This window comes from Sander lucioperca, chromosome 13, assembly GCF_008315115.2.
Source record: "Sander lucioperca isolate FBNREF2018 chromosome 13, SLUC_FBN_1.2, whole genome shotgun sequence".
NCBI classification, from domain to species: domain Eukaryota; kingdom Metazoa; phylum Chordata; class Actinopteri; order Perciformes; family Percidae; genus Sander; species Sander lucioperca.
The window spans coordinates 27636369-27658068 of NC_050185.1; the positions used below are offsets into that span (position 1 = coordinate 27636369).

Consider the following 21700-nt stretch of genomic DNA (forward strand, 5'->3'; position numbering starts at 1 on the left):
GAATCGCGATGCGAATGTGAATCGATTTTTTTTTTGCACACCCCTAATGAATGACCTATGCTAAGAGCTGAATAGGTTGAATTAGTGCTTCCCCTAGCTTTGAGGAAGACTAAGGTGCGCATATATTTGGAGGGAGGGTTAGGCGTCCTTTCTCAAGAAAATGTTACGTTTCTCACTTGCAAATAAAATTTCAAATTTCCCTAAACATTTTGTGTCCCTTTGTGGAATTTTGTGTCTCTTAACATCATTTTGGACCATTATGTCCATATCTATGTCTAAAATGTTGGAAAAGCTAGAGCAGATAATAAATAACACTTAAAGCTAGAGATGTTACGATACCGATACCAGTATCGGTATCGGCTCCGATACTGCCTAAAACGCTGGTATCGGTATCGGGAAGTACTGGAGTTAATGCACCGATCAGATACCACGTAATAAAGCCCGTAAGAAAATCTACGTTAAAGTAGTTTATTTATGTTCTTTTTCCGTTATAACTGACTGTCAAACTGGAGAATAAAAGAAAGTTCTGTGGCGTTCATGTTTCACAAAGAGTTTGACCTGAGCCAGACTGACAACAAAGATAGAAATCATATCACATCCATACAGGGATAATCGGCCGATACGCAAGTTCAGGTATCAGAATCGGTATCGGGAAGCAAAAAATGGTATCGGGCCATCTCTACATAAAGCTTAAAGACAAAACTTAAAGCTAAAGAAGTCCCGACTGCAATCATTAGATCTGAGAAGTCTTTTTAGTTACATTCATTCGGTTTAGGTGCTGCCCAAAACGGCTCGGGTGCTGCACCCTAAACCTTATAATGGAGCCCAGACATGTTCGTATCTAACCCAAGCTCAGTGTGACTGTGAAGCACATTCCTGCTGAAAAACAGGCCTTCTCCAGGATGCATCTTATGTGTGTGAGGCTTAGCACCGTGAAGCACGGAGCTGGCCTTAAATTGGCATCCTGGGATTAGTTTAATCATCTGAGCATAAAAAAAAAAAAAAAACCAAGCGGCTCCATCACCCACGTGGCTGTAATTAAAAGGCCGACTCCTCGCTCCGTGGCCACAGGCTGTCTGCTGCACCTGTCCCTCGCTTGGCTCCTTGCGCTGATCTGGGCCAGCAGATCCCTGACAGGCATACAGAGCAGCTTCTGCACGCGCCCCAGTCTGTGCTGCAGCCAGCAGCGAGTCAACGTCGGCCTTGTGCGGAGAACGCGGGGGGGGGGGATACGCTCTCCGACAAAGTCAGCGTGTGAACAATCACCTCTTTTACCCTTGTTTTTTTTTTTTCCTCCTCCTCCCGAGGCGTTTCATCCCACTCCCTCGCTCCGCCGTTTCTCTCTCGGCTAGGAGTGATGAAGTGCAACGACTTAAGTCTGCAGCGAGTAACTCTACTTGTCTTTGCAAATGACTTTCATCCCTCAGTCTCCCTCGTTTCCAGAGGCTTAAAGACGTTAGAGATAAAATCTCATTTCCCCGGTCTACAGCTACAGCGAGCCCACGGCTCAGTCAGACTGCACCAGGTACTTACCGACGAGCTAGAGTCCCCTGATCACAAACCTCCACAAATTAGGCTTGGCTTCAAAAGAATCGATTCTCCAATCAAAAGCCATCTTTGTTTGAGGGATCTTTTATCGATTATTAAACGTCCGCGTTCCAAATAAGTTGGTCTAACTTATGGTAGGGATAGACCCGTTGTTCCCCAACCTTTTTTTAAGCCAGCGCCCCCTATCCATTATCCAGGTCCCTTACCGCCCCCCCTTCCCTCCATCACCCCCTTTCGTTGAATGTTTAATGGAGACTTTAAATTTCATGACAAGACCGATTTGTAATGCCGCAGTACGGAGTTCATTTGAGATGGTGCTCCGACATCCCGTTCCCTGTGAAGGCAGCACCGAGCTGACAGAAACACTGAGGAGAAGATCCACCGCCTCCACCAGTCGCAGGGGCGGTTTTTGCAAGTAGTTTAAATTGTAAACTCATTTTCAGGTTCATAATTGTATTTAAAGGTTATATCAGAATAGGTTTACGTGGTTTAATTTTCAAAAAAACACCATATTTTTGTTTGATTGTTGTGTTCAGGTCTCTGTTTTAGCTACAGAGTGAGACCTCTCACTGCTGTAACATCTTTGTTGGCAGTCGCACACGCTCAGTAGCTAGGTAAGATCACATGATCGGTAGCTAGGTAAGGACTACATGAGCTAGCTAGCTGTTTCTCCAACTTCAGTAGTACAAGGTAGGATTAGCCGGGAGACTTCTTCTAAACGAGGGCGCACTTCCAACTTTGCGTTGAACACCTGCAGAACAGGGACTGTAGGTAGTTCTATACAATTTATTTGGTAGATTAGGGTGGATTTGTGTGTTGTAGCAATGTTTTGTGCCACCCCCGTTGAGAAACACTGGGATAGACTGATGATCGGCTGTATTCAACTCATGCGGCGGGCGGCCGTGTGCGTGTGACGAGCGCAAAAGCAACAGTTTCGCGGGGATCGCGGCCGCTTGTCGCGTCGTCTTTCAAACCGCCCGCGCCTCCCTGCGCCTGCCTGCTCCAGTCTCACTGAAAATGAGCTACGGCGCGCGGCCGTGTGTGAAAAGCCCTTAATCCCCGACGGGTGGACTGGGACTCCGGTGCCTGCTTGTCGGTTAATGAGGGTCGGCTATCGCTCGGAGAAACAACTAACTAAATTAGCATCCCTACCCTCTCTGGCCTCACACTAACCTTCTCTAATGTTTAACACTCTGACAGACAAAAAACTCCAGGTCCCCGCCCCGCAGTGATAGAAGACTATTTTCACAAACACTAAACTCTAAACTCCAATGAGCTCTCACAACGGTTATCTTAAACCATGTTAAATTGTCTTAATCCCACTCTCACAGCCTCTCTAATTGCTCTTAACCTCACCGGATTCATAGAGTTGATGCGATTTTCTTAATTGCAGAGAGCCCCTCCCGTTTCCCCCCGCTTGTTTGCAGTCATATAAGGTAATTCACTGCAGACTGAAATTATCTCCAATTGCAAAAAGAGTGCCTTAGGAATGATTGGGTTTTCTTCAAATCCTTGTGCGTGTGTGTTGCAATCTGCAAGAGCAGTTTTTTTGCAAAAAATAAATAAATAAAAGGCAGCCTAAATAAATCCACCACATTTCAATTTTGGTTCCTGTGCACTCTGGACTCACGCTTCACGTAGGTGCAGCCTCGAGGTTTCTCAAATATCACCCGCCTGCTATTGGCATAAACATCATTCCCTCTCTCCCACGTGATGTCAATGCTGCAGAAAAAGGAGAGATGTTTCACACAACCACGGGCTAAACTCTTGTTCAGCTGTAATGTTTATCAGAACGGCAACGGAGGGGAAAGAGACGGGGGGGGAGCTGCGGGCCAAATTGTTTGAAACTGCCGGAAGCGCCGAGGACGAGCATGGCAATCGGGGACACATCGTTTGACTTTAAATGTCTCGGTTTGGCTCAGTTCCTTCCTGGGAATTAGTTTCCGGGATGAGAAACATGTCAACTCGTTCTTCCGAATATTTAAATCGCAAATCGAGTAAACAGTTAAACAAGGAGAACCTATCCATTCACTGAGTTACGGTACGTCAACATCATATTAATATCTAGGGAGAGATACAGGTTTGTTCTCCCAACATGTTGCTTTGAAATAGGGCTGGGCAATATGTCGGTATTATATCGATATCGATAGATGAGGCTAGATATCGTCTTAAATTTTGGATATCGTAATATCCTGATATGACTTTTTTAAAGGCTGCATTACAGTAGAGCGATGTCATTTTCTGACCAGACTGTTCTAGCTGTTCTATTATTTGCCTTTACCCATTTAGTCATTATATCAACATAACTGATGATTATTTAACAAAAATCTCTCAAATTGTGTGCATATTTTGTGAAAGCACCAATTGTCAACCCTACAATATCGCCGCAATATCGATATCGAGGTGTTTGGTCAAAAAATATTGTGATATTTGATTTTCTCCATATTGCCCAGCTCTACTTTGAAAGTATTAGCCCATTTTTTTTGCTCATTGTAAAAATGTAGTAGGCTACAAAAGAAAACTATTTTCTGAAAGGGCTACAACGAAAGGCAGCTACGCACCGGGGCGATAACCGGCCGTCGGACAGTCTGGCGAGGTCGGTGACTCGAGTCTGTTCGGTGTGTTCCGTGGCGTCGTCCGTCGGAGGAGCCGTCGGCCTTCATTTGGGCCGACCTGACATGTTCAGTCGGAGACAGGGCAGTCGGGACTCACCTGGAAATGGCGAGCGGGATGAGCCTCTCAAAATCTGACGAAAATCTTTTAAACTGACCTTTGTTGATCTGAAATGAAGACAGATTCAGCAACTGCACGGCCTATTTCTCTCTTAAAATGTTTTCAGAAACACGTTTCGGTGAACTATTTTAGTCCAATATGAGATCGTATTCTGAATGAGTCGCCATTAATGGCCGGTTGAAAAATCCAAAATCCGGAAGCAGCAGCCAGACCCACGTGGCGCGTTCGTCCAATCAGCTGACGGTTTTCATTTTTTGGGCGATAATACAGATTAGCGCTGCCTGCTGTTATGGAGACGTATTACGTCTCGTCTCTTCGGTGTTCTGAGGCACTTTTTTGACCAACTCGGGGAGACTGATCAGCCCAACTGGCTTTTCTGCCGACGGTCGGCCGTCGGCTCGGTGTGTAACGGCCTTTACGATTAGTTTAATTGTTGATTGTGTGGGTTATTGTCTGGATGAATGGATGAGTAGTTTGGGCTCTAAAATGTGGATCAGTGTTTCCCAAAAAGTCCCAAGATGACGTCCTAAAATGTCTTGTTTTGTCCACAACTCAAAGATATTCAGTTTACTGTCACAGAGGAGAGAAGAAACTAGAACTTAGCTTGTTAAGCTACAATCACACAAATTTGACTGATTTTCCCTAAAAAATGACTCAAACCGATTAATCGATTATCAAAATTGTTGCCGACTGATTTAATAGTGGACAACTAATCGATGAATCTTTGCAGCTCTACACGTTTTTTGTTGAAATAATCCTGCTGAGTCACGTAAATCCCTAGTCTGGCTATCACCAGACCAAGCTCAATCTTTTAAGATTGAACATTAGTCTGGGCAGTCTGCTCTGTATTTTCTACTGCACAAGAGTTCAAATGACTCTAGACGCAATTGGATAGTCCTTCAACCAATCAGACCAACGATCCAGGTGACGTAGCAGCGACAGCGCCATCAACAGGCCGCTGCACTTCGGTGGCCGTCATGTTGAACGTAAACAAAAAGCTGCTTGGTCGCTTCTCTATCGTCATTGTGTTAACCCCGCCAATAGCGCGCCAGGTGGATAAGCCAGTTTGTGATTGGTCCCCGCAAAATTGTAACGGAAGCAGGATAGATAAAAGGTACAGGTTAAATCCCCATAACGTTGTAAAGCTCCAACACGGAACTAATTTGGCACCAAACGTGGCATCGCACCATCATTGGTTGAGTTTCTTTATGAGTTCATGACCATCTTGACTAGATTTCATCGGGTCCAATCATGTCAGGGCACACTTGCATCCTAATTATATCCAACACGCGTTGTTCAAAAGTTCCTTCTGTTCTTTTGAATAGATAAAAAGTGAATGAATAAAGCATGGAGGGTTTGTTTATTTTGCCTTAAAAGGACAAATGTTAGACTTTCAATGTTTTCCTTCGGGCCTGCTGGGGGGGGGGGGACACAGAGGGGTCAAACAAATACCTGATTTGCATTGTGACTGTGGGGCAGGAATACATCACACATCAGCAGACGGCGAGGGAATTCAAAATCAGACCGAAGCTCTGGGGGGGGGGATGTATTCAGGAACCCAGTTTGTTGTGGAGAAATAATTTGCCTGTTTTGCAAGCTTCAACAATAGGATTGGGCGTCGAGAAGCGGTCCCAACTTGGGATAGTTACAAAAAAATTACGATTCCGATGCAATTGTTGTTTTTTTAAATTGTTTGGAAAATATGGTTTCGGTTTGGCTTTCCGTCAGGGCGTGTGGATTTTTCTAAGACCTTGTTGGGGGATTTTGTCATACTTTGAAGAGAAACGGGAAGAGCATTTGAAAAAGGGCAGCTGGCGTTCCGGTCCGAGCCATTTAATCTGGCCTTGGCGTCGGATCTATAATTCACCACAACAATTGACTGGTTATCGGGACGTTTTTTTTTGGCAGTTTGCAGATTATCTGTATCTGTGTTTAATTTTGCCTGATAGCCGACAAAGTTAATGAATTAAAAAGTGGTCTACTTTGGGTCGGCTCCAGCTCTGTGTCTGTCCCTCTGCTCCCGTTTCACTCACCACTGACTCTGACTTAATGTCCCGCCTACAGCACTATCTGACTGTCTCTTACTGGCTATTATGTCGAAAGTTTCTCATTCATTAAATGATTGCTTAAAGCATTTAACCCTGGTATTGTCTTCCGTCGACCATGCACTTCTCCGGTTTGGTTTGGCTCTTTAGAAAGCATAAAGTAGCCTATAAATGATCACCCAATTCTGTTTCTGTTTCTGTTACATCTTTTTGACCAACTTCATAACTTAGTACCACTGGTTTTACACTTCTTTATGGAATTGATGGTGAATACATCTCATTTACATGAAATTACGCCTAATTATTGAGTAAAAATAAGCAGCAATTAGGAATTATCTTGACTAATTGAGAAACCTTTTTCAGTTTATTTATGATCCCACCTTTTCTCCCGTCAGACCATAAAAGTAGTGATCAATCAATCAGCGTATGGAACCCACCCATGTTATTTTTAGGAAATTTGTTTGACAAGAAAGCCACGTTTCTGACGTAGAAACTTTGAAAACGGGTCAAATTTGACCCGAGGACAACAGGAGGGTTAAACAAAGTTTTGTGGTGGAGTTTGTAACGTTCCGAAATCTTAATTTTTGACTTAAAGATTTTCATTTTCACCGTAAATGCGTATCGGTTTCATTAATGATCGGTATTGGAGCAGCCACCGTACCTCCAGGCGCTTGTGCTGCAGCCGTGCAGCGCAGTAAGCGGCGCCAAGTGTGGCTCGGCCCAAAAAAAAACGGTAAATCACCATTGAATCAAAATAAAAATGTTCCTCTCATCTGTGAAACAAGCATGTGACCCGCTTCAACTCCACTCCTCAAAAGAATCGGAATCGAGAATCGATGAGAAGCGGAATTGGAATCAGAATTGTTCAAATCAAAACGATTCCCAACCCTATTCAACCACCTGTGACTTCGGAGTACAGCTGCTACATTATGGAGAAAAAAAATCAGAATCACGATTATTTAACGATTAGCCTACTCGTTGACTTGTAGAAAGACGTGAGATTATTTGAACTTTTTAAAAAAACAGTCAAAGAATTCAACAAATCTGAAAAACACCTTGAACTGGGACATTTGCCTTAAAACTTTTTTTCATGTTTTTTTTTTTTTCTTTTGCGCCATTCAGAACACGAGACAAAATAAGAGTTTACTTGCAAAACGTAACGTGCAAAATAATCGTTTTTCTCGATCGCTCGGTTTTTGTGATCGTTAGCGGCCAAGCAGCGTTATCGCGTTTAAAAATGTGATTCATTGCACAGCAGCTCTACTTATGAGGCAGACATGAGAAATTAAACATTTTCTTACAATATTTTTTCAGCTGAGATTTCACCTTGTCCTCAGACAATTCTACTCAGACGTCCTCGTTTACTTTGAGCTCTGCTCGTTAATAATCCACTGGCTTTAAAAGCAGTATATATATATATATATATATATATATATATATATATATATATATATATATATATATATATATATATATATATATATCTATATATATATATCTATATATATATATATATCTATATATATATATATATATATGGGTCAGGGATTGTACAGTGCATGGTTCAGAGGGGAACGGCACAGAGTCCTGCCTTGAAGATGAATGAGCAGTAATCCAGCCTACAGTGCGTGGCTCATGAATGTAGCCTCCAGCATACAGAAGCCTGTATGACTTATTTCTCCGTGACAGGGCCGTGAATCTCCACTAACTTTCCTTTCAAGAGCACACTTTATCTGCCGGACTTCTTTTTTTTTTTTTTTTTTTTTTTAAAATCAGAGCTGATTACGGCCAGTTAGCGAGAGGAAAATCCACCAGCGAGTTGCCCCGAAAGTGAAACCCGATGTGGGGACACGTATATCCATATCCTATAGCAGGGTTTTCCCTACCGTTAAAAGGCTTAGGCGCAGCAGCCGAGCTGTTTTGGGCACCACCCGAGCCAAATAAATATAACTAGATGACTTTCCTCAGATCTAGTGATTGTAGTTGGTCCCCAGTGGACTTCTTTAGCGAGTTTTGTCATTTAACCATGTTATTTATTTTGCATTATCTGCTCTAGCTTCAACGTTTCTCGAAGCTTCGTCAATGTAACTAACGGTGTACGGTTTCCGCACAGAGGATTATTACTAGCACACAACAGGCTGACGCTTCCGTGGACACGAGACTGACGGCCCAGATTACAAATGAAGGAAGAGGAAAATAGCGAGGGTCTAAGAGAAGAGACGGGCAGAGAAAACGACAGAAAGTTTGGGATCATCATCATTTTAAGCTGCAAACATGCTGCTACGTCATCTCTGTAGAAAACATCCAGTCCACTCATCCATTCCACGGAGTGAACCCGACACAAGGTAGCTAACTAACGTCTGCTGCTCTCGTCCACCGCGCTGTTTTAAACAACTAGCCTACAGCATGCTACTCTGCAGATAGCCATGTTTTACAAACAATTTAAAAACGAAAGCTGTCGGTTTGTAGTCTAACTGTTTATTAGTTTGCTACTAATCTTTGGAAACTTAGCTGCTGCCGGAGACAAACCGGCTCCTCCCCCCAGCATGGCCATTTAATATGCACGTGAATGACGTCATCGGACCATGCCGGTGATGTCTGCATTCGTTATTCTAGTAGTCTCCTCACTCAGTATTAGGCTTCTGAAAACGTGGCCCCCAGAACAGTGAAGTTGAATGGACCTGCTGTAAGCTTGCTACAGTCACATTTACCCTTGGCTTAGTGAGCAGCTCTGTCTTTTGTATATATAGAAAAGGCAGGTTTCCTTTTTTTTTTAGTAAACAGCAATAATAACTATATTTACTATTGCTGTTTATTAAGTATTTCTTACTAGAGATGTTCCGATACCGATACCAGTATCGGTATCGACTCCGATACTGCCTAAAACGCTGGTATCGGTATCAGGAAGTACTGGAGTTTATGCACCGATCTGATACCACGTAATAAAGCCCTAAAGAAAATCTACGTTAAAGTAGTTTATTTATGTTCTTTTTCCGTTATAACTGACTGTCAAACTGCAGAATAAAAGAAAGTTCTGGGGCGTTCATGTTTCACAAAGAGTTTAACCTGAGCCAGACCGACAACAAAGATAGAAATAATATCACATCCATACAGAGATAGTAGTATACAGCTGTTATACATCATATCATCCATACAGAGATAGTAGTATACAGCTGTTATACATCATATCATCCATACAGAGATAGTAGTATACAGCTGTTATACATCATATCATCCATACAGGGATAGTAGTATACAGTTGTTATACATCATATCACATCCATACAGGGATAGTAGTATACAGCTGTTATACATCATATCATCCATACAGAGATAGTAGAATACACTTGTTAAAACATAATAAAATATATGATACACTGGTATCGGATCGGTACTCGGTATCGGCCGATACGCAAGTTCAGGTATCAGAATTGGTATCGGGAAGCAAAAAATGGTATCGGGCCATCTCTATTTCTTACTAAGTATTTAGATTTCGATTAATTGATAGAATAATCGGTAGTAATCAAATCGATAGCTGCAGCCCTAGTATATATACGCAAACATATTTCAGACAACCTGAGGCCCAACTGGTCTTACAAATCTGCTGATGCCAGCCCTGCCTGCCTAACTTAAACCGGATGGGGAAAACAAATGCTTTGGGACGTTAGCGTAAATACATTTGCACAAGTCTGCCAGGCTTTTGTCATGACATGCATGCATGTATAATGCAACATGCATAATGCAATAATGGTTCAGGCGGCAAAGTTACTGGATATTGGAAGTGATCAAAGGATCAGACTCTAAAACCCTCTTGCATTTATCGCCATAGCTTTGGTGCCGTTGTGGGCGTAGGGGGGGGGACTGCAGATTCTATACACTGATGTTGTTGTGCTTAGGTCAGGGTTGTTCCAGCGTATCTATTTATGCCTCTATATCGGAGGCGGGCCTTTTTGTTCAATCAGCAAGCTGTGAAAACTAAAGCCCAACAGTTGTCAAAGATTTAGGGCTGCAACTAACGATTGCTTTCATTGTCTTAGTTTAGCTTATTTTGAACACGTTAAAAATAAAAAAATAAAGATAATAAGAACATGTACATTTCAGCACAAGCAAACAAAACCAACGAAAACTAAATACTCAGCAAGCATATCTTTCAAAAGTATTGTAAATAAGGATTCCCACGTTTAAAAAAAAAATTCTGGTCCGACCCGCTTTTTCTACTTTTGTACTTTTATAATTTAATTTGTCACTTATTTATGTATGTATACATACACATACATGTCTATTTATACGTACTTACACGCACATATACAAAAAATGTTTTCTAGCTTTCACCATCCATGTTCCATCTGTCAGTTAAATCAAACCGAATAATAATAATCTTTATCGATTAATCTGTGGATTATTTTCTGGCTGAATGGATTAGTAGTTTGGTCTCTAAAATGTCAGAAAATGGCGAAAAACGTGGACGTAAAATGTCTAAAATGTCTTGTTTTGTCCACAACTCAAAGATATTCAGTTTACTGTCACAGAGGAGAGAAGAGACTAGAAATTATTCACATTTAACAAGCTGGAATCAGAGAAGTTTGACTTATTTTTCATCACAAAAATGACTTAAACCGACCAATCGATGATCAAAACAGTTGGCGATTAATTTTATAGTTGACAACTAATCAACTAGTCTTTGGAGTTTAAAAGTAGTTTTTGCCAATTGCAATCTTTGTTTGTTTGTTTTACAGTGTGTTCAGGAGACAGGCAGCTAGCTGATAGTGAGGAGATGTTTTTTACAGTGTGTTCAGGGGACAGGCAGCTAGCTGATAGTGAGGAGATGTTTTTTACAGTGTGTTCAGGGGACAGGCAGCTAGCTGATAGTGAGGAGATGTTTTTTACAGTGTGTTCAGGGGACAGGCAGCTAGCTGATAGTGAGGAGATGTTTTTTACAGTGTGTTCAGAGGACAGGCAGCTAGCAGATAGTGAGGAGATGTTTTTTACAGTGTGTTCAGAGGACAGGCAGCTAGCAGATAGTGAGGAGATGTTTTTTACAGTGTGTTCAGGGGACAGGCAGCTAGCAGATAGTGAGGAGATGTTTTTTACAGTGTGTTCAGAGGACAGGCAGCTAGCAGATAGTGAGGAGATGTTTTTTACAGTGTGTTCAGGGGACAGGCAGCTAGCTGATAGTGAGGAGATGTTTTTTACAGTGTGTTCAGGGGACAGGCAGCTAGCTGATAGTGAGGAGATGTTTTTTTACAGTGTGTTCAGGGGACAGGCAGCTAGCTGATAGTGAGGAGATGTTTTTTTACAGTGTGTTCAGGGGACAGGCAGCTAGCAGATAGTGAGGAGATGTTTGCTGTATGTGACAAAAATGTTGTAGCCTAAAAAAAGCGTGACATCGCTTAGAGCACCTTTAAACTAGTTTAAAATGTTTGTTTCCCTGGCTTTGTTATTTAAAGGCCCCTGTGTTATTGGAGGAAGTTGGCCTCGTTTCTCAGATCCGCCCGTTTTGTCTCTTATCAAACGGCTGTGGAGGTCGACAGCTGTTATCAGCGTTTGCTAATATGTAACAGGCTTTTCCTGGCCTTGTAGATGTCCTTTAATCCCATTCATAACATCGCTTGTCATTTAAGATAACAAATCCAAACTTGAGCTGAGAAAAGTAAATCCTAATATATAAGCCGGCGTTATCGTTCCCACAACTCGGCCTGCAAATTAGCTTTAGCTGCGGATAACAACAAGCCACTGTGGACTTCTGATGGGGATTTGTCAACATTTACACACTAAATGATGGATTGATAGTGGAAATAATTGTTGACGGAGCTATTTTAATCATTCCAGTTGTATTCTGCTTGAAGAGATAGGCTACATGTAACAGACGTTTGTTTACGAGACACGTAAACGAATTTTCATTTTACATTTTTAAAATGAAAACGATTATGGTGTGATTTTTGCGAGGATCTGTACAAGAAAAAGATTTTTTTTCATTAGTCTGTTAAGCAGGGATCTTCAACAGGGGGTCCGGGGCCCCTGGGTGGTCCTCAGAGTCACTGCAGGGGGGAGTTTTTTTCCCAAAATTAAAAAGTTTTAACATGAATTCAACATATTATTAGCTAATATAAATCCTCACTGATGATAGGCGTACTGGCCTATAGGTGAGGTATAGTCACTAAGGCCATCCACAGATACAGTATATCCTATTGATTCACTGTGACACATGTATGTTGATCATTAAAACATGATTTATAAAATCACGTCAACCATTATTATAGGCTACTTGAATATCTTAGTCTCCGTGTAACGAGTTTTTCCTGCGTGTCTCTGCGACGTGCAACGTTAGACAACCAATCGCAAGCATTATTAGAAGCATGCTGCGTGCTGATTGGCTCACTGACGCTGATGAGATTCACTCCTTAGGTACTTAAATTGGGTACTGAATGACGAGGCATTTTTCAATACTCAATACTTTAGAGGGAATTTGGTCGGTGCCTAAAAAGTAGGCCTGCACGATTAATCGTTACAAAATCGCGATCTCGATTCACGATTTAATTTTTAAATAACTTTGATTTTTTTTTTTTGTTGATTTTTTTTTTTTTTTAATGACTTTGATTGTCATTTAATTTTACGAGCCGACTGCACTTTTAAAGCGCTGCAGTGCTCTCCCTTCTCTTCATTGAAGCCTCTGTGTTTACAGGCTCGTGGTGATGCACTATGAGCTATAGATGCCGAAAATAATCTATGTTTGGTACTGCCAATTTATTTTGTTTTGTCACGGTTCATGTGTGCAATAAACATTACACTTCGTGAGAAAAAAATCGTGGCAGAGAATCGTGATATCAATTCTAAGCAAAAAAATTGTGATTCATATTTTCCCCGAATCGTGCACGCCTACTAAAAATATACCCACCAAAACACACACCGCACGCACGCATGCAGGGCTGGGTACCGAATTCATTACTTTTAAGGCACCGACCGAATTGCCTCTAAAGTATTGAGTATCTAAAAATGCCTCGTCATTCAATACCCAATCTCAAAACCTACCTCTCATCACTGCAGTCAGCCAATAAGCACACAGGATAGAATAGCTTAGTATTCTATGCAAAAAAAGGTATGTATATAGGCTTTAGGCCATCCTAAACGTTACTGTAGGCCCTGTTTAATATGCAACTTCATTTTATACAATATATGTAGTAGGGGGTCCCTGCTCTGTCTCTCTTTCAGTTAAGGGGTCCTTGGCTTAAAACACGTTGAAGAGCCCTGCTCTGTAGGATGGGATTTGTAGGCCGGGACGTCTCTGCAGCACCACAATACTGATTTCAAAATGTTTTGACACATATTTAACTTAATTTAACCTTAGCCTTTAACAAATATTGCAAACAAAAAATAAGCTGCAGCTGCTGAATCTGTCTTCATTTCAGATCGACTACGGTCACTTTCAAAGATTTTTGTGAGTTTTCGAGAGGCGGCGAGTCAAGCTGGATGCCCCTTGATTTGCATAAAGTGGCCCGCATTCAACTTTATGCAACTTAGCAGCCGGAAACGCGGCACCCCGTCACTCAAAAGTTGCCGCGACGCTACCAAAATGCATTGCCCAGGCTGCTAACAGACAACAAATTGGGAAGCGTGGGAAATTATGCTTGCCAGTGGACACATAGGCCTACTATAAGTCTACAAAACAAAAAAGCCAATGACAATTTGTCTACAGAGATTTACTCCTACAATACAAGACACTCTAAGGACTTCCATTTCCCATTTTCTCGTCCCTTAACCATAATATATTGAAATACAGACGAACATCTCTTTGGAACAATCTATCGGCATCACCACAGTCAACATCTAGGCCTACATTATCATCATTTAAAGCACATTTTAAAAAGGTCACTACTCAACAATGACATACAACTTTTAAGATCTTATTGTAATTCATCCCATTTTGTACACTAACATACCCTAAATTCTAGTTCTTTTTTTGCTCATTTTCACTGCTTAGTGTTAGATAAGATAAGATAGACTTTAGTGATTCCACACTAGAAAAATGCCCTAGTTAACTAGTGTTATTAGAGGGGTGGTACCTTCGTAGACCATTTCACAGTTGTAAACATACATATTATAAATGGCCCCAAGTTGATTTCCTGTTGCAGTGTACTGTATTTGAATGACATCAGGCTGTTGCATAGCAATGACATCCCATTGAAAAGGTCTATAAGCCTTTTCTTTGCTTTTAACCTCCCCTGCAGAAAGTTTGACATTACCTTGAAAACTAAGGCTGAATACATAACTATGAAAACTGACCCTTTAACTGCGCTGATGCCTGTCAACCTGCGAACGACAACTTCCTGAAGTCTCTGTTATTGTAACTTTACTGCGACGCCCAGCTTCGGGTTAGGTAGCCTACGTGGCTCCTTGTTCACCCTAGCCGCTGTAACGTTATAACTAATGACCTGCCATGCTTCCATGGTGTTAAAATGAAGGTCCATTTTGAAAAATCACATCACACACACACAGTATGGGAATGTAACGGTTGGTAGTTGTTGGCGTTGAGGCGAGCACAGAAGCACGGGGAACCACTGCAGCGCACAAACTCACATTTTAGGATTTCTGGCGGTTTATCGGTTGTCTCGCCGCCGTTGGTACACGGCGAGACAACCGATAAACACGACACACTGAGGCCACCCGCGGCCGTGCTCCTACCTGTATCTGCGGGATGCCGCCCGGTCCGTCCACTGTGTCGGGCGAGTTGTCGAACACTCGGTCCCGGTACAAAGACCACAGCCCGACGTTGGGGAGGAAAAGAAGAGCCGCTATGAGCAGCCCGGCGAACTGCAGCAGCCTCTTCTCCTTCCGCCTCATCTCTCCGGGAGAAAGCGTGTGAAGCAGCGGCGGTGGAAACTAGGAAACCCCCGACTCCCAGCTTTTCCGAGCGGAGACAACTTTCACTCTGACTGGGGGGACGGACACCGGCGCCTGTGACTCTCCACACGGCTGCGAACTGCGCCGCTAGGGGGAGCGAACCACTGCACACTGCCGGAGCAGGGGGGGAGGAGGAAGAGGAGGTGGGGGGTTTCTTGAACATAAGACTTTTATTTAGATTTTTTTAAAGGAACGTAACGTCTCTTATTTATTTAGTTCCCCACGTGTAATCACAGCCAGTGGATTACGCAGTAAAAATGGACAAATGGGCCTAAACAGTGAAAAGTGAAACTGTACCATCATAAAAAGTTCTGTGACCGACTGACGACTTGTGCCGCCTTCAAGGCACCTCGGAAATTAGACGAACCACCTGTATGCCATATTTTCTAGTCTACACGGGTAGTTGTGTGTATACCCAGTAGGCCTAAAACCGCCTAGGGAACCAGCCACATGTAATTAAGAAGAGAGGAAACCACCTGATTTAAATGATTTGGAATGACTTGAAGATATTGTTTTATGAATATAAATTCACACTTCCTTCAGGGGACTGAGATTATTATGGAAGCACATAAGAGACATTAGTAGGCCTATTTGAATTTTAACAGCCACTGAGTTCTTAATATTGACATATTTTACTTTCGTATCTGAATTTATTTGCTCTGAATTCACCTCTTTGAAATTCAAATATGAAATTTCTTGATTTTGCATTTTCATTTTGAATTTTTATTTCGTTCAGTTGTCACGAATTCAGATCCAAAAATTATAATTAATTTAAAATAAATTGTAATTTAATTAGTCACCTATCTGCACGTATATACTGTATATGGACGCATTCCTTGATGTAGGATTTGTCAGCCTCTTCAAAATCTCAGTGACTTTGAAGCATATCTGTGGGTATATAGGTCTGTGAACAGATTTGTAAAATACGTTTTTCATTCAGAAATGAGGACTGGTTGTGAGGAAGTCGGGGGCAGTTAGTTAGCTTTATCGCAAAACTGCAAGGACATATATATCCTCTCTTAATATTTTTCACTCTCTGTGGACACCCAGTAAACAAACGACAATTTTAGGCTTACTGAAGAAAAATAGTCGAGAATGAGAAGAGGAGAAACTAAGGTCTTTTCATTTGTGATTGTGATGCCCTGGTCTATGCCTGTTGGCTTTCTCTTCCTCAGTGTTTGTTGCGTCAGTGTTATACCTGCTGCCTGTTTGCCTCTCCACACAATCTGCAGAGTTATGGATTTGAAAAGTGCTTGGCGAAAATCAATGCGAGCCAAGGCAGAGGAGTGTGTCTGACAAAAGAAGGGGAACGAATGCATGAGCAGAAAATGAATCTGAAAACCTGTTTCTAAGCGCATTTCTTTTAGAAAATCACCCAGCCAGAGACCATGTTGGCGGAGAAACCTGAAACACACATTGATATTGTAGACATGTACTCAATGTACCTACGTAAAGATTATGTTCCTCTACCAAAAATGGATTATGTGAGAATAGCACGAATTGGACAGGTTACTTTCCCCTGTTTACGCATGAGAAATGATAACAAACCACTTTGGGTTAAGACATTTGGACACAGATGAATACAAGGACGTGCAAAGACTGTTTGATGGCCAATCACAGGGCTTAGAACACACAGGGTAATCACTGAATAAATAAATACCAGTCCATTTCGTATGTTGACATGCGACATGCGGCACAAGAACGAGATGAGTTAGGTTTAGGAAAAGATGGTGGAAGGGGTTACAAAATGTATGTTTGCTGAGCTACAATTTCTGGTCTAGAAAATTCTGCACAAAAACCGCTCCTCCTCCTTTGAACTCTTTCATAACCCAACCAGTCCCTCCAGAAAAAACGTGATTGTGTGATCGCATAATTCAATGCATAATCAGCCAAAGTCTGCATATTTATGCGGGGCTGGGCGCATTTTTTCAAATACGCCGCACTTTCGCCGCATAAATTGCCGATTTCTGCGCAAAATATGCGGGGCTTGCATGATTTCATAATCCCCGCATTTTCGTTGCAAAAAAGTCACATATCTTAGCAGAAAGTTGAAAAATGTTGCGTTTACTTCACACAAGAGCAGCCGTTTTCCCCTGTTGCCATGGGAACGTCATGAAGTGACATAATTACGCGACGTGAACATCATCGAAAAGCTGCAAACCCCGCGATGGAGCCATGAGGAAACCGCAGTTTTTGCAAATTCCCGCAATTTCATCGCATAAGATTGCATAAATATCCCGCATATTCCATCGCATTGGCCATTTTTTTAAGAAAACGTGCCGCATAATCAAGGATTTTTGCCCGCAACAATCAGAAAAAACTGCAGTTTTTCTGGAAGGACTGCCCAACGTAACAACAGCAGTCAGATCACCAGAAGCACCACACCAGGTGACCTTCAAATTCCATTCAGGAAAAGCACATTTGGCCAATTATCATTTTCTGTTACGGCAATACAAAACTGGAATTCACTGCCCACTGCTATCAAAGATATACATACATCTTCCACCTTTGCAACACACCTTAAAACATGGCTGTCCGATAACTATAACTGCACACGTTAATCTGTCTAATGTGTGTTTGATGCGACATAGTCATTGTTGCTGCTGTTCCATCTCTGCTGCCTGCCTCCATGTTATGTCTTGTATGTGTTGCCTCTGTGACTATTCTCCTCTCTCTTGTCTCCTCTGTATTGTCTTTACTGCATGGACTGCTTTAATGCCTTTGCCATCATCTGTGCTTGCTTGTTTGTGTGCCACTTGTTTGTATGTCTTAATCCTTTTTGCATAGGCCTGCTGTCATTATAGATGTAACGGAATTTATTTTAATTTGTTAACCATTGTATTTGTGGATGCCTATTGTCAGCTGGCCGGGGACTACAGCTGGGAATTAGCCGTAGAGGCTAAAGCTGCTCCTTTTACTGTACAGTGTGAATTAAGGGGGACTGTCCATGCTATTATAAACTAATAAACCAAACTATGTTTCAGTGACATGCGGGACAAGAACGGGACATGAACCCCAGTCTCCTGGGTGAAAGTCCTGTGTTGTTTGACCCATCCACCACCCCAACCTGAGTCTTTACGCGGATTTTCAATCTTTTATACTACTCTCTACCGTTGTCTCTTAATAGTACGTCATCTTACAGCGCCGTGGCCGAAAAGCTGCCCACTCTGGTGTGTTCCACACAGACACTAAAGGGTGTTTTTTGCGTCGTATCTGACGCTGAGAGACACTGACCAAGCGTCAGGATTTTATGAGTTGGGAGTGAGGACGGGTTGGGCTCAGACCACCTCTAAATGTGGTCTGAGTGATCGGATCTTAATGCATCCCGAATGCGTTTCCACCGGTACTCCACCTATACTGGCCTACTACTCCAACTGTACTGTCCACTGTCCCCATCACCTTCAATTCCCCTCCACTGCAGCTCAGCCAAGAATCAACATGTGCGAGGAAACAGGAAGAATAGAGACTGTGACTTCCGAAGGTACTCGCTTGACTTGTCTAAGTCATACTGCTGAAGCTTATATAAGCTTCAACTGGAATGTATAATGCATTTTTGCACAGAACAAGGACTGTATATTTTAGCACCCATCTCACACACTTACAGTGCTTTAGGATGTACAGGAGGAACAATCCCTGTACAGCAACAAAAAACTGTTGCAATATACATACTGTACAGCATGTATATTTAAACAGGTTTTTCTGGGTATTCAACTGGCAGCATGAATGGATCTGTATGGATATTAAGCATGTCGACTTAGCCCTGACTGCTCACACTTATTAACCCAATTTTACAACTACGAACTGTGCGCCTCCGACGGCCCGGCTACTGGTAGGTGCACAACCCGTTGCTCAACGTTTTAACGAAAACTAACAAAACGATCTATCACAGTCCTGGCTCTGTGGTGCGTGGTGGCCAACTGACACCCCGTTTACACGTACATGGTTATTTATAAAAACAGAGACATTTCCCTTCGTTTGTGCCCTTCGTTTACACGCAAACGGAGAATTCGCCTCTGAAAACGCTTCTTTCTAAAAAACTCCGGCCAGAGTGGAGATTTTGGAGAACCTCGTTTGCACGTTTGCACGTAAACTGAGACAAATGGAGGTTTAGGCAGCCGACCCCGATGCGATGCCTTGCGCCATCTTTGTTTGCCTTTTCTGAAAACTGACAGGTGTGCACGATGTTATTTTTGAAAACGGAGAGGGTGAAATGTCCATTTATGAAAATAGCCGGCCACGTGTAAACGGAACATGAAGGTCCAGCACGCTACTGCATATAAAGGGAGAGTTTAATTACGACGAACAGCTGAAGTTTTTGTTACTATTTTCGACCTATTCTTGCCCTCTTTCCTTCTTTCTACCGTCTTTTTCAAATTTTTTGTCGCCTTTTTCCATCAGCATTTAAATGTTTTCCAGGTACAAGGCTGTTGTTTGGTAAATCTATCGCTGACATCGCTGTATTGTTCAGAGACATTTATTTTTTCTACCAAAAATTATTCGCGCTGGTTTGTCGACACTGAGTGTAGCAGTATAAAAGACTGTTTGTACATGGCTTAAAAAAAACTGTTCAAAGGGGGTACATTATTGAAAAAAGCTTGAGAACCACTGCTATAAACAACCTGTCGGCTTCCACTTCCCATCGGCAGTGGAGTCTCCATCACTTGAAGTAGGCTACTAAACTTAAAGTGAAGCTGCGGTGACACATTTTCCCGGGATGAACTGTGTGTCCTACAGTCCCGGATCATACGTGACAAACTGCTCAGTGATGTCCCTCTTCTCAACTGTCAGACTGATCTGATAAAACCTGACATCAGATCATTGTCAGGCTGAACTCTTTCCACTCTTTCCTTGAAACAGGACTGACTGAATCATTGGGACAATAGTGAAATCAGTTCAGTGCTGATGTGCAATAATCACAAGTGAGCCAGTACAATCCCTGTCCCTGCAGCGTTTAGTTTAGTTTAGTTTATTGATTAGTTTATTATAAGGATCCCCATGCGCTAGTCTTCCTGGGGTCCAAAACTACATTAAATCAGACAATATAACTGTAGAACATTTCATGAGACATACAGGAAAAGAAACATTACAAACTCCAAGTATAAAACAAAATAGTAGTGCTGTGAAACGATTAAAATATTTAATCGCGATTAATCGCAATTAATCGCACATTTTTATCTATTCTAAATGTCCCTTGATTTCTTTTTGTCCCGTCATTTTTTCTCATTTTAATGCTCTTATCAACACAGAAAAGGCCTACATGCAGTAGCCACCCATTTAGCAGTACGTTTGTTCTTAGTTGTGGTATCCATGTGCTTCTGTCTAAAGTCATCCATTGTCGCCTGGCTTTGACGAGGGGGCGGAGAATTGCCATCAGCTGTGTGCTTGCCCATCAGCTGTTTGCTTGGCTATCAGCTGTGTGCTTGGCCATCAGCTGTATGCTAGGCTATCAGCTGTGTGCTTGGCCATCAGCTGTGTGCTTGGCCATCAGCTGTGTGCTTGGCTATCAGCTGCGTGCTTGGCTATCAGCTGTGTGCTTGGCTATCAGCTGTGTGCTTGGCCATCAGCTGTGTGCTTGGCCATCGGCTGTGTGCTTGGCCATCGGCTGTGTGCTTGGCCATCAGCTGTGTGCTTGGCCATCGGCTGTGTGCTTGGCCATCAGCCGCGTGCTTGGCTATCAGCTGTGTGCTTGGCTATCAGCTGTGTGCTTGGCTATCAGCTGTGTGCTTGGCCATCAGGTGTGTGCTTGGCTATCAGCTGTGTGCTTGGCCATCAGCTGTGTGCTTGGCCATCAGCTGTGTGCTTGGCCATCGGCTGTGTGCTTGGCCATCAGCTGTGTGCTTGGCCATCGGCTGTGTGCTTGGCCATCAGCCGCGTGCTTGGCTATCAGCTGTGTGCTTGGCTATCAGCTGTGTGCTTGGCTATCAGCTGTGTGCTTGGCCATCAGGTGTGTGCTTGGCCATCGGCTGTGTGCTTGGCCATCAGCAGTGTGCTTGGCCATCAGCTGTGTGCTTGGCCATTGGCTGTGTGCTTGGCCATCAGCTGTGTGCTTGGCCATCAGCTGTGTGCTTGGCCATCAGCTGTGTGCTTGGCCATCAAGTGGTATTTCAGACTGGACGTGCTGCGATGATAGCTCAGTTCACAACGACAAAACACACAGATCACTTTGGTCTTGTCAATGGAACCATTTGGCAACTTTTTAAAAGTAAACTTTCCATTCAGAATCTTATTGGCATCCATTTCGGCGTCTCACGCTCGCCATCCACTCAAAATGTAACGTTAGCCTACTACTCTTTGGCCGGCTCGCAAGCCCAAACAAGTGTGTGCGGCGTGCCTGTTGTTTGGTTTCCGGTCTAGCTAGATCCAGTATGTTGTTGTAGTTTTTCTAACGTTACTAGTTGTTGCAACTGCATGTGAAAAAAACTACAAAGTTTGCTAGGCCAAAAACGCCGTTAATAACGCGTTTAACTGACAGCACT

The 21700-nt window shown here is 42.7% G+C and overlaps 1 protein-coding gene across 1 annotated transcript in view; it reads right to left on the reverse strand.

Annotated features, from left to right (window-relative positions):
• The window catches only part of LOC116055960 (polypeptide N-acetylgalactosaminyltransferase 10-like), a 122770-nt gene extending 107606 nt beyond the window's left edge, over positions 1–15164 (reverse strand). The window contains exon 1 of the mRNA XM_031308041.2: positions 15006–15164. Coding sequence (XP_031163901.1) covers positions 15006–15164 — 159 coding nt within the window. The remainder of the gene's footprint in view (positions 1–15005) is intronic.
• Between the last annotated feature and the right edge of the window lie 6536 nt (positions 15165–21700).